At 33.6% G+C, this 17,540-nt stretch overlaps 1 protein-coding gene across 1 annotated transcript in view; it reads right to left on the bottom strand.

The window, feature by feature from the left end:
• Positions 1-17,540, bottom strand: part of LOC138691425 (zinc finger protein 107-like) — a 104,897-nt gene that overhangs the window by 64,765 nt on the left and 22,592 nt on the right. The window contains exon 5 of the mRNA XM_069813351.1: positions 4,806-6,091. Coding sequence (XP_069669452.1) covers positions 4,806-6,091 — 1,286 coding nt within the window. The remainder of the gene's footprint in view (positions 1-4,805; positions 6,092-17,540) is intronic.

Below are 17,540 nucleotides of genomic sequence, written 5' to 3'. Positions count from 1 at the left end.
TCAATTTTTCAATATTGCTAAAAAGCTGTTGCAGTAGCAATGCAATGTTGCCAAATCCACTGAAAAGAATGTCATTCCCATTTCTTAAAATAACAATTATTCTATATCAAAAAAACAATGGTTATCCATCAAATTAACGATTAAAAAATACAAAAGTAGGGACATTTTACAGTTCTGACAGAGACATGTCAGGAAACAGGACATTTTATCTCAAATCGAGACTGTCCTGACAAGGTGGCTAATCGAGCTGAATGCGCCCACCATTTTTCAATAAATATTTTGAAATAATATTAGATTTATAGCACAGGCTAATATATACAATCACGAAGTTTGAGTTGTTGAGGGTATTAGGAACAATAGACTGTGCCGGTACTTTTCGCATTGACTGTAATGGGGCAATAGTAGCGATCCTAGTGGTTAGCAACTATCTATGGATGCATATTTCCTACATACTGAACTTCGTGACTGTATATACTAGACTGTGTTTATAGGATGAATCAACAAACCACTGGAACTGCGACACTTATGAAAAATATTGACTTTGTGCAGCAATGACTAATATTTAAGTTAACAAATCCTTTCTATTTCTGCAGACAAGTTATTTGAATTGACCGATGATTTTCAAAGAAATTATGAAGTTACCGTTCTCAACACAATACTGATAACTATATAAGTACTGATCATATTTATTTAGGTTGGCGTTTATTGATTCACTTTGCAAGGACAGAGACTTCAATTCGCTTTGTAACAACTTCTGGGGTGTCTAAATTAATTTTAAATTTCATAATATTAAATAATAATAATTATTGTCTTTTGAATTATGGAAAAATTGTTCATGTGATATTCCCAAATTTTGGTACCTCTCATATTAACTTCCTGGCTACACCACTGATAACAGGGCTATTGATTTGCAGTCAGTGTCATTGTAACTATTACTTAACTTTTACAAATGTAATCTTCATCTTACGATGTTTGGTGACGTATATACGTCCGTTGATGTGACATATTAATGAATTTAAATACTATTATAGTCACAATCATGAGGTTATGTAATTTTTCTTCCATACCATGGCATGATTGTGACTATAATAGTATTTAAATTCATTATTACTTAACTCACATTACAGTGTAGGCCTACAATCATATTAAGTCACACTTTGTCCACTTCTCTTCTAATCCTTAAATTGAGCATTTTAATTATCGTGAGGTTAAATATGGTATATACCGGTACCAATATTTATTAAATACTACACACGTTATCATTATGACTATTATTTCTTGAAACATATTTGCAGCTAGTTTCTCCATAATTCGATTTCTTCAGATTAAACACGGCTGCAATATGCTATGGTATAGGTTTATAAAAATACATAAGTAAATAAATAATTACCGATATTACTATTATTTGTTTATTTAGGCCTTTCACTTGCAGTCAATGTTACCATAATTATAATTAAACTTTTATAGTTATGTTACCAGACTACTATCAAAATAAGGCACACTTTGTCTTCTCTTAATACTTAAAAAGTGTATTTCAATTTCCATGAGGATTAAATTATAACTGGTATATATATATATATATATATATATATATATATATATATATATATATATATATATATATATATATATATATATATATATATTCGCCTTCGGTAGCGTAGTTGGTATAGCGCTGCCTTGTATCCTCGCGGTTGCGGGTTCGACCCCGGCCGAGGTCGATGGCATTTAAGTGTGGTTAAATGCGACAGGCTCATCTCAGTAGATTTACTGGCATGTAAAATAACTCCTGCGGGACAAAACTCCAGCACACCAGCGACGATGATACATTTTTTTTTTAGTGGGTTATTTAACGACGCTGTATCAACTACTAGGTTATTTAGCGTCGATGAGATTGGTGATAGCGAGATGATATTTGGCGAGATGAGGCCGAGGATTCGCCATAGATTACCTTGCATTCACATTACAGTTGGGGAAAACCTCGGAAAAAACCCAACCAGGTAATCAGCCCAAGGGGGGATCGAACCCGCGCCCGAACGCAACTTCAGACCGGCAGGCAAGCGCCTTAACCGACTGAGCCACGGCGGTGGCTACGATGATATAACCTCTGCAGTTGCAAGAGTAGTTAAATAAACCATAACTTATTTTAAATTATATATATAAATATTGCACATAATAAATGTAACATTATAACTTATCGGTATTTTTATATATAGATTGATTCACAATCAATTTTGACATAATTCGTATTCTCGTACGATATTTAAATGGATTTGTTTTGTCTCCACATCACATTCTCTGTTATTCTTTATTGTACAGGGCACTCACAAAAGACTTTGCTGTTTCGAACACATGTAATTGAGGATGTCACCCGAATAAGGGCATACAAAGCAAAATGTAGTTCTGATATAAACTAATTTCAATGTTTGTCAGCTGTCACGTTCATGACAGTTGTGTCGAAAAAGTTTTTCTTCAATGTTAAATTGCACTTTTTCGACACACTATGAACTACAAAGCTAACAAATATTGAAATTAGTTTATATCACAACTGTATTTTGCTCTATACTTCCTTATTCGGGTGACGTTCTCAATTTAAGTTCTATGAATCTGAAGTGCATGAAAATAGCACCAATGAAAAGAGAAACTAAAAAAATAACTGAGAATATTAAGAATTAAATAAGTGACTTTCTTCCCAAACCACGCTATGAAATGTTTCATATGAAAGAATTATCACGAGAAGGAAGGAAAAGTTTATTAAACTCTTTTGTTTGGAATATCTCAACGAATAACTACCTGAAAGTAATTATATTACTTACGGTTCACCCTATATAAAATAAAAATTGTGTCCAATTATGACAATGATTGAAAACCTAACATTCCTGCTTTCATCTTCTGGGTAATGAATTTGAGAATTATGTCAAAATTGCTATTTTCCCCCGTTTTTATACCTATAGCCTTACAACATACTACTTCAGGAATACTGAACAAGATCGCAGCCAGACTACAAAAATGTTAAATATAGCTAGACCATTGGATTAAATAAATAATAGAAACAAATACAAACTCAAAAAATAATTATTCACAGTAAACATAGTTACGGAATTACAAACTATATTTCCTGGGCAGATAATCCTACCATTTTATAAGATTGCATACTTCCACTCGGTAATGAGTTTAGGAATAATATTCTGGGGAAATTCCACAGATATTAACAGTATATAGTCCTATTACAAAAAAAAAAAAAAGTAATTAGAATAATAGTAGGTGTCAAATCTAGGGAATCGTATAGGACTATTTAAAAAAAATCAAAACTACAAATAATGACCATGGCTTGTCAGTATATTCTTTCCTTAATAATCTTCCTTGTATGTTATCGTGAAAACTTTGTAATTAATTCAACAGTACACGGCATAAATACGCGTAAAAAATGACTTTCATACTCCATCGGCAAGTCTATCGTGCAATCCAAAAGGAGTGCGTTACATGGCAGTAAAAATTCTTAGTAGCCTTTCTATCGATATAAAAATGAAATTAAAAAAATAAGATTATTTAGGGCCAAATTAAAGAAGTACCTAATATCTCACGTCTTCTATTCTGTAGATGAATTCACGGCATTCAACAACGCGTCATTAAGTTGTGTTGTGCTAGTGGATTATATTGTAAACCTCTTCTGTATATGTTTCAACTAGGCTGTGATTATAAATTAAGACTTATAGTAATATTAATATTCTTGACTTGTTCCATATTCTAGCTGTGAAGCAATGTATGAAAACCATGGAGTGTTAATAAATACAATACAATACAATACAATTGCACAAGTTATTAATCTGTAACCTAACAAAATTCGTATTAGCTTGGCGACACTGAACAGATTGCCGGGATTCTTTTAAGTATGGATTGAAGAGTTGATCTTGAAGAGCACCTAAAATTAAATAGATTATTATATAAAACGATGAAGTTAAGACTAATGAGAATTTAATGTATTTCAAAGTTTTAAACTATTTTTAAAATGATGAAACACAGTATCTACGGATAAGTATTCAGTATTTACAAATATAGACATAACCTCAAAATCCTTTCGCACTCCCCTATCATGAGTGAAATAGCGAGAGAAATTAATTGATGAACATCTAGTGAAACTTTCTGATGAACGGAGAACAATGGACTGTTCAGTGTTCACCTCGATAAAGTCCGCTGTTGAATCACTGTTTATTACTGCCTAAGATTAACGTGATCATAAAATAATGAACAAAAACAAGAAAAAGAAAGAAAACAAAACAATGCAAGCTCATAAAGTGATGTAACTATTATCACAGTCTAGTATATACAGTCACGATGCTTGAGTTTATGAGGGTGCTAGGAACAATAGACTGTGCAGGTACTATTTGGCATTGTCTGTAATAAGGCAATAGTAGCGATCCGAGTGGTTGGCAACTATTTATGGATGCATATCTACTACGTATTGAGCTTCGTGACTGTATATACTAGACTGTGCTATTATAGTTTTATTTAGAAACCATTCCTTTTAAAAGATGTGTTGCTATATCCTGGAATGGTGAGGCATAAACTGTTCGGAATAAAAAAAGAACGCAATTTTATAGAATAACTTCGAACACGTATCGTATTCAAAATATTTTCAATCAATATGTCGATGCGTATGTTTCAATACACAAAATTTGCGCGAAAGTCCTTCCACCGAGATTACGTATGAGGGAGTCTGAAGCAAAGGGTTATAAAAGAAATTTAGTTTCTTTCCAGAAAATGTGATTAACATTTTGCTTTAATTTACCAGAGCTGTACTTAACACGATTTTGTAGAACTGTCATTTGTAGTCCTTTGTTTCTGATCCGCACATTTGAAATGTTTCTCGCCTGAGTGCTGGCGCATATGGCTTCTAAGAGTACTTGGATGCGAGAAAAACTTTCCACAGACGACACAATTGAATGGCTTCTCTCCAGTATGGATTCGTACATGATACCTAAGACTTGTTGACAGATAAAAGCACTTTCCGCACACATCGCACTTATACGCTTTCTCCCCAATGTGTATGAGTACATGTCTCCTTAGACGATCCTTTGAAGAGAAATTCTTATTACAGATATCGCACTTATATGCTTTCTCCCCAGTGTGTATAAGTAAATGTTTTTTTAAAATATCCTTTAAAGAGAAAACCTTATCACAAATATAACACTTGTGTGGTTTCTCCCCCGTATGTCGAAGTTCGTGTTCTTTTTTGCGAGTCAGCTGAGAAAAACTCGCTTCACAAACATGGCATTTATATGGTTTCGCCCCAGTATGTATGCGTAAATGTGTCCCGAGATGACACCTTTGCGAAAATTGCTTATCACAAACATTGCATTTAAATGGTTTCTCGCCAGTATGCCGGCGTTCGTGTCGTTGTAGATATTTCAAATTAGAGAAGCACTCTCCACAAACATCGCATTGAAACGGTTTCTCATCAGAATGGACACGTGCGTGAAGTTTCAAGTAACGGATAATGGAAAAACATTTTCCACAGACATCGCACTTGAATGGTTTGTCACCAGTGTGCAGACGTTGATGTTTCTTTTTCGAACACAACTGAGAGAAATTCAGTCCACAGACATCGCATTTGTATGGTTTCTCCCCAGTATGCTTCCGTAAATGGCTCTTAAGACTAGATTTCATCTTAAACTCATTACCACAGACATCACATTTGAATGGTTTGTCGCCAGTGTGCCCACGTTCATGTTGTCTTAAGTGTCCTGACTGAGAAAAAAACTTTCCACATACTAGGCATTTAAAAGGTTTCTCGCCTGTATGCACGCGATTATGGCCACGTAGGTGCCCAGACTGAGAAAAACACTTTCCACACACAGAGCATTTGAACGGTTTTTCGCCAGTGTGTACTCGATAATGGTCGTTTAGGTTACCTAATCGCGAGAAACACCTTCCACAAACAGTGCACTTGAATTGCTTCCCATCTCTATCAACTGGAACTAGTTTTTCGAAGGATATACAATTCTTTGGACACTGATTTAGAGTCACGTGGTTTTCATTTGCAATACTGTAGGATTCTGACGAGACAGTACTGTCATGGATATCTGCAAAACTGTTAGAGATCAATCTATCAGTCTATAAAATAGAATAGGTAAGCTTCAACAAAGTCACAAAATGAGCAACACTCAATAAGAAGTTTTAGTATCTGACTATATTTTAGGAAAGATTTTAAATTTTAAATAGGTTTATTAAAATGCAAGATAGTACAACCCTATTTAACATTTCTATTAGAAGAACAGAACGATAAAGAATAAATGTGGGTTGACACTAAATACAGATTTAGCATTTTTTGTTTAAAAATATTTTTAATATGTTCGCAAAATTTAATCTATTTAGAACAAGGCTACAGTAAATGCAGCCAATAATAAACTATTATTATGGCCGATATTAAAATGTTAGATAATAATTATTTGGCAGAGATGGTGTTCAGCAACATCCCATTACAGGAATTAATAATATAATTTGTCGAATAATTATTAAGAAACATATCTGAAGAAGAAACATTAACTGAAGAATTATTACGTTTAAATACTACGTAGAAAGATAAAAACAAAATATGTAGTAGGTAATGTATATTAAAGACAAAATAATGACAGTATAGAAAGAAAGTATTCAAGAGTTTACAAGGATATTGATGAAGAAGGAAGAAGAAAACTTTAGAGGCACTTTGCGTTATAAACTTTCACTAGCAAATAAATTAATGCTAATGTAGTGGAAAGTGAATAATGAAGAAAAGAAAGATATATAAAACGAGATCTGGAAATAGTTAATAACCTTACGGGAATACAAGTCCAACTACATAATTTATGATATAATAAGGCCTGGGTTCTAAAGAAGGAAGATTCCCTGGTACACTGGGCTGCAAAAGAAATGTCGAGTCAAAGCTGCTATCCATTTTAAATATGATCGTTTTACGTAGATTTCGCTTAGGAAACAATAGAAATAGACATACACAGGAGGCATTGCATATAACCACAGTCTATTATACAGTCACGAAGCTCAATACGTAGTAAATAAGCATCCATAGATAGTTGCTAACCACTAGGATCGCTACTATCGCCTCATTACAGAGAATGCGAAATAGTATCTGCACAGTCTATTGTTCCTAGTACCCTCATAAACTCAATCTTCGTGACTGTATATACTAGACTGTGATATAACTATATTAGTTCTCTGTTATCATTCAATCATTCAGCTTGTATGTCTTCAATAAACTATAAATATGAAACGTAACTGACCGCATATATCGGACGTAACAATGACAGCATCCATGGATAATTAGGAAGACTGTAGAATAGCATATAAACAACAGTTTCATTATTTTCTTGTAGTATTATTTTATTAATGTTGTAAATTAAAAGTACATTAATAATAAAAATCAATTGCTATTAACTAATAACGTGAACATGTTATAAAAGTCGAATTCACATGTTTTGAAGCAACTGATCTCAGGAAAATAGCTTTCCACTTCGCCATGTTTGCTAAGTCCTCGGAAAACGATATAATTTCCTATCGGCATTTCTTTTGCAGCCAAGTATACACTGCCATTGTTACAATCGATATATATGGTTATCCTAGTAGGCTAGTAGGCTCTGATGATGGTGCGTGATGCATTGAAACAGCTGTAAGCCGGAAAATATTACATATTTAACACGAGTAAGTCCACTAGATCATCAATTAATTATATATGGTTAGTTTCATATTGTATCATCAAAAAAAAATATATATATATATATATAAATTTTATTAGAAATATAAACAAAAATTCTATTATAAATACAGATACAGAAATGAAAATTGAATCTAATTGAAACATTAGTTACACATTTCTCCTTTGCATTGAATAAGAGTTTATATGCAATGCCTTCTGTGTATCTCTATCTCTAATGTTTCATAAAGGCTAATTCACACGGGGATAGTTTACAGGAGTCAAGTGCTTGGAGCAATTCTACTTTCCTTCAACTTTCCCCGTGTGATATGGTCGAGACAGTCAAGTTGTGACTTGCCGGTCAAGCAGAATTTGAGTTGACGACCCGTCAACTTTTGTGTCCACTTTCCCGTCACGTGACCAACTTGGCTCCACCACTTCCCGCGTGGGAATGCGAACTTGTAGCAACTTGGCAAGTAGAAATTTTGTAGTTTTAGGCCTCTTGTCGAAGTAAATTAATAATTATTAATAATGAGCGCCCCTAAGTGGAATTCCAACGATATCATAAAGTTTTTGGAAGTGCATGAGAAGTATGAACTTGTATGGAATATACGTGACAAAGAATACCTCAATAAAAACAAGCGGGAATTATTATTCCAGAAACTAGTCAGTGAACTCATGGAACAAGGTTTCGAAAACATAGACGTAGAAGTGGTTCGAAAAAAGTTAAAAACCCTTAAAATAGGACTCATTCTGAGATGTTTCCTGTATTCTGCAGGATCTTCTTCAGCTAATAAAATTCTTTCAACAAGGTATTAGATGCACCGTGCATAATTCTTCTACGAATCCATTTCTTAACCCATGTTTTTTTTTTTCTTTTCTTTTTCAAGAATATTTTGTAATTCATACAATAACAAGGCGCCAATTAGCTGCACACATGCTTGAACATGTGCTGGTGGCATCTTCAGTTTCACCAAACTAAAAATGACAATGTAATCTTCATCTTACGATGTTTGGTGACGTATACACGTCCGTTGATGTGACATATTAATGAATTTAAATACTATTATAGTCACAATCATGCCATGGTAGGAAAGAAAATTTTCACAACTTCGAGCGGGAATCGAACCTGCGACTTCCTGTTCTCCGGTCAGGCGCTCTACCACTGAGCTATCGAGTTCGTCTCACGCCAAAGGCTTGGAATTATCCTTTCATACTGGCGACTCTGTTATAGAGTACTGTCCATAGCGTCTGATCTAGTCAGCACTGCTTATGGCGTGAGACGAACTCGATAGCTCAGTGGTAGAGCGCCTGACCGGAGAACAGGAAGTCGCAGGTTCGATTCCTGCTCGAGGTTGTGAAATTTTTCTTTCATGCCATGGCATGATTGTGACTATAATAGTATTTAAATTCATAAAAATGCCAGTTCACTATTGATTTTTATTAACTATAACACAATACAAGAATTCAAACACCACTACGAACACAACATTCAGCGCGCGCTTTTTTTCAAGCATGGTTTCAAGTTTAATGTCTCCGTGTGATCACAAATATTGCATCAAGTTTAGAGGCTTCAAGCACTTGACTTCTGTAAACTATCCCCGTGTGACTCGGGTTTAAGCAGAGTCCTCGAAACACAGTAACATTTCAAATCAATAGCGACTTCGATTCAGCGTTTCTTTTGCAGCCCAATGTACTATGTGGCTCAAGACAGATATTTGGCCAGTATACAGGAAATCAAACAAATGATAGGCTATGTGATTAATGGGCACAATCAGAGCGATCTATATACAAAGCCGGAGCATTGGGTCGGCAACACAGTAATTAATTGTCAACAGGACGCCTATGGTACAAAAGCACGCCTTTGTATCAATGCCGATTTTCAATGTAATAGTAATATACGTTACAAGAGCGGTATGTTGACGTTTTCATGGTCGAGGAAAAGATTGAAAAAGCGAAACGTAGTTGAGCTTTTTTAATTTCCGAGAACGTGAAAACAAACATACCGCTCGTGTATCGTACATTATTTTGTGCGAAGATCGTTTATTACATACCTGAAAGACGAATTTCTAATTAGTTGCAATGAAATCTCCATGTTGGTTTCTGTTTAATGACGGCAACTTCGGAACACCAAAATATCTTTCTTCAACATTGTTGCTATAAAATGTTTTCTGTGTTTACTATAATCCAGCAGTCCGTGATATACGTCTGTCTTTTTTTTCCCCCAGTCTATAAATGCGAACTTAAAACAAACGGTAAGGTTATGTAATGATTTATTTTTCACTTTAATATTTTAACAATATTATTTATATAACATATTGCAGTAATAACATCGGCATCTGGAATCTTGTTGATTTTTTCACGGCATCCTTAATGTTACTTGTATCAGGAATGCAATAAGTTTCTGGGAGTAATAGACTTTACTTAATTTTTAATTTTTGCAAATATTTAAAAACAATAATTAACATTGCAATTTAGGTGAAATTGCAGTGGTAAGTTTCCAATTTATAATTATTACTATGTTAAAAGTATCTAAAAATAATATGTTAAAAGCCTAAAACAGTAAAATGAATGTCGCGCTTAAGCGGTAAGAAGAGGGAAATTGTTATGTGTGTTACGTTGGGAATACTGAATGTGGTATTTCACACTTACCGCGTATTGGTTCTGTGCGGAAAACAAGCAAATACACATGATCTCGCACAAATGAATGTTATAACAAGCGTGTGTCGATGAAATTATGTTCGCGGTCGTATCAAACGTTTATTGTTTATGTATTACAAACTATAGTACAGGCAGAATCAATAGGCGGGTTTTTGGTTTGGTACGGAAACAACTCACTCCACACTTTCTCTAGTGGTTTATGACCTGAACAAAGCGACCTTTCTGCTGCTCTGTTCGAATGTTAGTTATTGACAAGTGCTCGTCTGTAATATTACTGCGACAGTTTGTTCGCAAATACAATATATCTCACAATAAACAGTATTTTTAAACAGCTACTAATCATCCGAGTATTGTAATCGCTATCATGTCTCAGTAGGGCCCTGATATCAGAAGCCTTACTAAAAGTGTTATTTATCAACTTCACTGTTTCTTGAAACAACTGTGGGGACATTTTTAATGTCCTATCATCAAAGGAGACAGTTACTGTCAAATGACACTGGCGCTTCTTTACGATTGGTCCAGAGAATTTGTGCAAAAGGGAGAAGAATAGCAGAAAAACAATGATCCTATGGAGCCATCTTTTTCGTCTCCAAAGAATATTGTAGAATACAAGAAGCCTGTTACTGATAAGGATGATTTTCATCATACATCGCATTTCCTTAACTGTACACTTGTGCTGATATAATAGTTATTTATGGTACTTGTGAGGTAAGTGCATCTTTATTGCACGAGTGGAAAGATTTAAGCACGAGGTGTCAGCAGAGTGCTTAAATTACACGAGTGCAATAAAGATCACGCTCACAAGTACCATACGTAATTTTATCCATGACTTAACGAAAAATTATGTTTTATAAAAGAAAATATGTTGAAAATAAGTCCTCATGTAATCACATACCATGGCATGGATTTTAGAATCAATACGTTACTAGGTAGGTCATGATGTAGGAGGCCATGATTAGTAAAGAATGGTATCTAAGGCGTTGGATAAATAACAAATTATAATTAATTATATAATTTTAATATATATTTTTTCACTTTAAACGTGTATTTTCGTCTTTTTGAAGTTTCAGGGATTATTTAGTAGTGTTCACGGAACTAATGTGATTAAAATAATTTCACATTTTACTTCTGTAAACTTAAGAGAAATATCAAAATTTAATCAATAATCGTGTCTGTTTAGCTCAGTTGGCTAACGCGTGTTGTTTTAAAATCCTATAAACCACTGCCATCGTGATCTAAACCAGGCCGTAATGCAGGATGTGTGACGTCACTCGATGGGTCGGGCTTTTCTATTTGAGTATACGGAGCTGAGTGAAATATATTACTTTAATGCGTGACGGTGCTCAATTTTATTTAGTGTAATGTGTGTATAAGATACGTTCACTTCTTACTGTATAATATGTTGCAGAAATAATTACAAAACTGTGTTATTTTAATGTGAACGGAGTTTTACATGTTAACATAACCTGTTTGCATCAACATTTTAAGTTTGGAATGGAAGCTATTTTGAGATTTAATAAAGAAGAATTATTTATATTGTGATTTTAATTTAGCACATCTATCTTCCTTACTTGTAGGTAGATTGAGATTTAATAAAGAAGAATATATTTAGGATAAACTTCAGAACACGGTTATCTTCCTTACTTATAGGTAGAAAATTCACCACAGTCCCTCCTATGAAATGTACATACGGTTATATTACTTAACTAGGGTTAAACGAGCGCTGAGGTATAATTCCGGTAACTTCTGAACTGAAAACAGTTGAATTTATTCTTTGTGGAGATGCATTTCATCCTCTAAGCAAGGCATAATAAAAGCCTGTACTAACCGAACTAATTAGTATATGCAAGGTGTATGAATACGAAGGGAACTACCTCAGCGCTAGTTTAGTCCTGGTAACATATTAAACTAATCAGACTGGAGTACCGTATGAAACGAATAAATACAATTGAAGTGTAAACAAATTGCATTTACAAGCTATACGTAGCGTTATACTTAATTATTGTGCATAATTGCGAATATAGAAATAAGGCAAGTACTGATAGAGTAAACATAACCTATAATGTCAACACATCAAAATATGCGTGCGATGCAACTGAAAATTGTTGAAACGTGCTTAAATGAATGTGCAAGAATTTCGTAATGAAGCGAGCGTGCTTTATTTCAATTAATTACAATACTAGATACTGTAAAAGTAATGAAAACTATAAGGTATAATTTTTCATAATATACTATATGTATCTCGCTTTTAGTTCAAATTGTGTATATTATCAAACGTATTATTTATAATGTAGATTATTCACACATAAGAAGGGCGCAATAATTTAAATTTAATAAAACAAATACGGTAAACTAACAAAAAATGGATTAGACAAGAGTAACATCAGTAACGCTGCACTTAGGCCTAATCATAATTTAGTTTACATCCCAGTCAATGTTTGACTTTCACGTGTATATTATTACAAATATTTACTGTTTATAACACCAAAAATTCACTTAACCACATAAGGGCGCAATATTTAATCGAAATAAAGGCAGGTATTACACATAGGAACTTTGTCTGCAACAAAGTAATTTTCACACCAAAAATAATATTATACCTTACGTTGCAAGTGAATTGTGTCTCAAGTGTCTCACAGTCACTGTTTAAAATTTTACTGACGCGATTACACTGCATTTCAGAGAAATATATGTTATTTTTCATGTACTGCAACTAATTGATATGGTTGAAAGACCGCCCTTCGCGATCAGCTGTTAAGCGAGTCACGTGGTCTGCCTTACGGCCTGTATTAGATCACGACGGCAGTGCTATAAACCCAGCTTTGTAGGTTCAAGTCTCCTCGCATCCCAAAAGGTAAATTATTACAAAATTTTAAAAAGATGCATATTAGATATGGATGTAATGTACAAATTACGACGTAGCAGATAGAGAAAAGAGAAGGAGATTGAGTGTATGTATATTTAAGAAATGGTAATAAAGAAGTAGAGGTAGTGACATCTAGTAACTAATATATTAACTTCTTGAGTAATAGTTCAATGGAAAAGTATACGTGTGTACCCGGGTACTAGGAAAATACTAATGAACTGTGAGATAAAGTTCAAACTGTGAGGTAAAGTCTTTATCTCACTAGTGGAATAAAGTAATGTTGAATAAAAGCCTACTTTACACACGCAAAAGTATTTAGTAAAGGCATGTTTTTCGTTATGGTCATGGATAAATAATTATATACAATGAGTGTAGCAGCCAAAATTACAAATTTTGTAATTTACACTGGTAATTTTACATATATTTATTTAAAGAATACACGGACAGATGAGGATAATATGGAATTTTATATTTAAATTAGTAATATATTTTTTCAGATATTGTAACATTTTATTTTATACTATATTAAGTTGTTTATTTAAGACATTAACAGTGAAAAATTGTTTCATTATTTAGATTGTTGAAGACCATTATTAAGTTAATTTAATTTTTTAGAAATTGTTCACGGAATAAGTTAAATTTCTTAATTGGTATGCAAATTATATCTATGTCAACTGTCGTATTATATTGTGGGCTACCACATATTCATGAATGCTAAATTTTCAGGAGCTCCAGTGTTAGTTTAATTAGGTAAAATGCATTACGTTTGGGAATAAAATATTATTAGGATCATAAAATGAAATATTATTTAATAACTTGGCAATAATGCATTAATTTATGTAGATATAACTGTGACTTGCACCTATTTGATCTACATTTTTTTCATTGAAAAATTTAAATTATTGACTGACATAAGCCTGTCGCATTTAAACACACTTAAATGCCATCGAGCTGGGCCGAGATCGAACCCGCAACCTCGAGTATTGAAGGCCTGCGCTATACCAAACATGCTACCGAGACCGACTTTTTCACTGAATATATGCTATTTCAACACTTGTATTGAATTGTTGATGAACTTCAATAACACAAGATTGAATGAAAGTCACCGTATAGAATTAGAATAGTGCTGAGTGCCCAATTTATAACACGATTTTTTGTGTCACACTTATTGCGTTATTTTATTAAGCTAAGAGATTCCTAAGTGTACTTTCATTACGAAACTCGTTCATGTTATAAAAATATAGATATTCCACAAACAGTAAACATACATTAATATTTTGTATTTTAATTTTATCGTGATTTATAAAGTTGGTAAGTATACTGCATAAACATTATTTACTATTTCAACACAACATTCTGAAAATACATAAATACAAAATATTTGTGTAATGCTAAATATTTTATTTATATTAGGTTTACATTACATTTTATTACATTTGTGAAATGACATAACTTGCGAAATATTATAATGATAATATTGCGTAAAGAACGTAGGTCCTATTTGTAATTACTACAAATCACGTTATTATTTTATTTATTTTCTAAGTTTCCCGTAGTGGAAAAGTATGAATGGAGGAGAAAATTATTTGGGACAGGACCATACACCAAGAAGGTTCTGAGTGGTGTAGGAGCCGGGGTAGAGAAGTAGGGGTTCGCCAGACCCACCGATTTCTTCTGCCCCTAGTATAAGAGTGTATTGGTAATATAAGCAAGATAAGAAATGAAAATAAAATGGTTGCAGTCTTTGACAATTTTTACAGTTAATGATGACAAAGTCATTGACAATTCTTCTTAATATTAAATATTGTATAAACTACAAATTTATAGTCTGACTTGTGGTTTGTGGTTATCAGAATTCTAGCCAAATTGTTGGGTCTCGCCTGCTATATCAGTAAAGTTACGCCGTTGATTTTCAAGTTCATTGGAAACACCTGCTTTGTGATCCCATAAAATTTGCAGTTTCGTTGAACATTCGGAATGCCTGTTATATGTCAAAACTACTATAATCTATACTTTATTGGTTTCCAAGGTTCGTTTATTAATATTATTTTTTGTAATAAATTTGTTATAAACATGTCTGTTTTCACTTAGTACTTACAGGATTTAAAGTTCACTGAATTTACGCTAATTGGCACATACATATTAGATAATGTGTTTTGTTGCGTATCACGTTAAAGGTATTTTTCTGCATTTTTTTCATAGATGTTTATACTTGGCCTAACTGTATTTACATCCTCATATTTTATTATAATATGTCAACAGTTACCTCTATTTATATTTTTATTTTATATCCATAATTTAAATTCTTAGCTTGTTTTCTGTAGTTATATTTATTTAAACTTATATTTTAAAATGTTTATAACAAATAACTCGAGATAACAGCATTGTTATGGTGACTGGCCAGGTTCAAACTAAATCTGGCTTCATAGGCATGTGAAACACATATAGAAAAGCACGACAGATAATCACATGAGATTAAAATGTATATGATATCCTAAACATTTCACATCAGAGGTGAAACAACATAAAGCGGCAAAGCATTGTCAATTTACTAGCTATATAATGGTTCACTGATTGGAATAGGGTATTGCGAAAGTACGTCGTTATTTCATTTATTTTTGCTACAAGTAGCATTTCTTTAAGTATTTATTGATTGTCCCTTCTACCATCAATAAAAAAAATGCTTTTAATTTTTTAAGGTATAAGTGGCTGTATGCAAGTACTTACGCGGTATTCTGAAACTCAAATAAAATAACATTTCGGATTCCGTAATAAATTAAGTACATCAATACACTGAATCTAGAACATATGGACTTACTTTTGTATAAATTAATGTCGAAAATGTATACGTCACAACGAAACTAAAGCACTAAAACGTCAAACGTCATGCCTTATTTCGTCTCTACCTGCCTCCACTCAGTGTTGCCAAACCTATCCATGCTCTGGCTTGTAACTGAAGCTGGCTCTGGCACAATTTTATCCTGTGCATTCGGCCGGTTTCAAGTCTATAAGAATTGCTTACTGCAGAGAATAAGTAACAACAGTAGTAGTGGTACTAGTAGTAGCAATAACAATATTAGCAGTCAGGGTTGGCAAGAAAAAGATGTATTCAAAAATATTAAAAGAAGCTTTTTTAAACTACTTTTTATACTGTTTTAAGAAATAGTGCGTTTTTTAAATATGTTGTTGTCGTCGTCGGTCACCAATGCTAAGTTCTGGGCAATAAAGCCATTAATTTGCATGGTCTGCAATATTTCTCACACACAGTGGATTTAGAGCAAAGGACTGGACATTGCTGAAGATAATTCTAGTGCATTTCTTTCTGAAGACTGCACAATGGACAAAATGGTGAAGAGAAATTCCAATTTTGTTTTAACAAACAGTCATTCCTTGTGAGTAATCGATTGGATGCAACTGCTCTTTTCCGTGAGTACTCAAGAATTATGTTTTGAACAGTGAGGCTTTCCCATCTTTTATTATTTGAAATTATGTGGAAATGGTTATTTTGAGCTGATTCACCTTTTAAGAGGAATTGGACGTTATCGCATGCAAAGTAATGGTAAAAATAGCCTATCTTCAAGCAGTCATAAATGTAATACTATTTATCACAGCTATTTCATTTTTTTAGTGATATACGAGGGGGATCCAGGAAATAACGACCGTTTTGTTGTAATAATTAAAAAAATATATATTTATTTGAAAAAACAAAGTCTGTTACATAACTGAAGCTTCCTTTACTTCTCTACATAATCACCACCTACATTTAAACATTTGTCGTATCTGTTCACTAGGTTTAGAATTCCCGTGTTATACTCCTCTGCCGCCAGTTCATTAAGCCAGGTGTTCACTGTCTTCTTCAACTCTTCATCACTTCCAAAACGCGTACCAACCAGAAAGTCTTTCAGCTTAGTGAAAAGGTGAAAATCGCTAGGAGCAAGGTCTGGACTATAGGGCGGATGATCAAAGATTTCCCAACCGAATTGATCCAGCAATTCTCGAGTTGAAGCAGTAATGTGCGGGCGGGCACAGATTTTGTGGTATCCAATATGTTGCGACACAATTTCACCAAGCAAAGAACGAGAAGTGTCAGGAAAGGCAATATGCAATTCGTCGAGTGATGTGCGCCTGTCTTGCAAGATTCTGTCGTTCACTTTAGTCTTCAGGTCTTCTGTGATGAGTGATGGGCGTCCGGGTCGAGTTTCATCGTGGACATTTGTTCGCCCATTGTTGAACATTTCGCACCATTTTCTCACATTTCTTTCATTCATTACAGTATCACCATACACTTCTTTCAACTGCCGGTAAATTTCTGCAGGTTTCAAATGT

Source organism: Periplaneta americana, chromosome 16 (genome assembly GCF_040183065.1).
Source record: "Periplaneta americana isolate PAMFEO1 chromosome 16, P.americana_PAMFEO1_priV1, whole genome shotgun sequence".
Taxonomy (NCBI): domain Eukaryota; kingdom Metazoa; phylum Arthropoda; class Insecta; order Blattodea; family Blattidae; genus Periplaneta; species Periplaneta americana.
The sequence above is the reverse complement of the archived record's forward strand: the minus strand, read 5'-3'. Positions and strand labels throughout refer to the sequence as shown.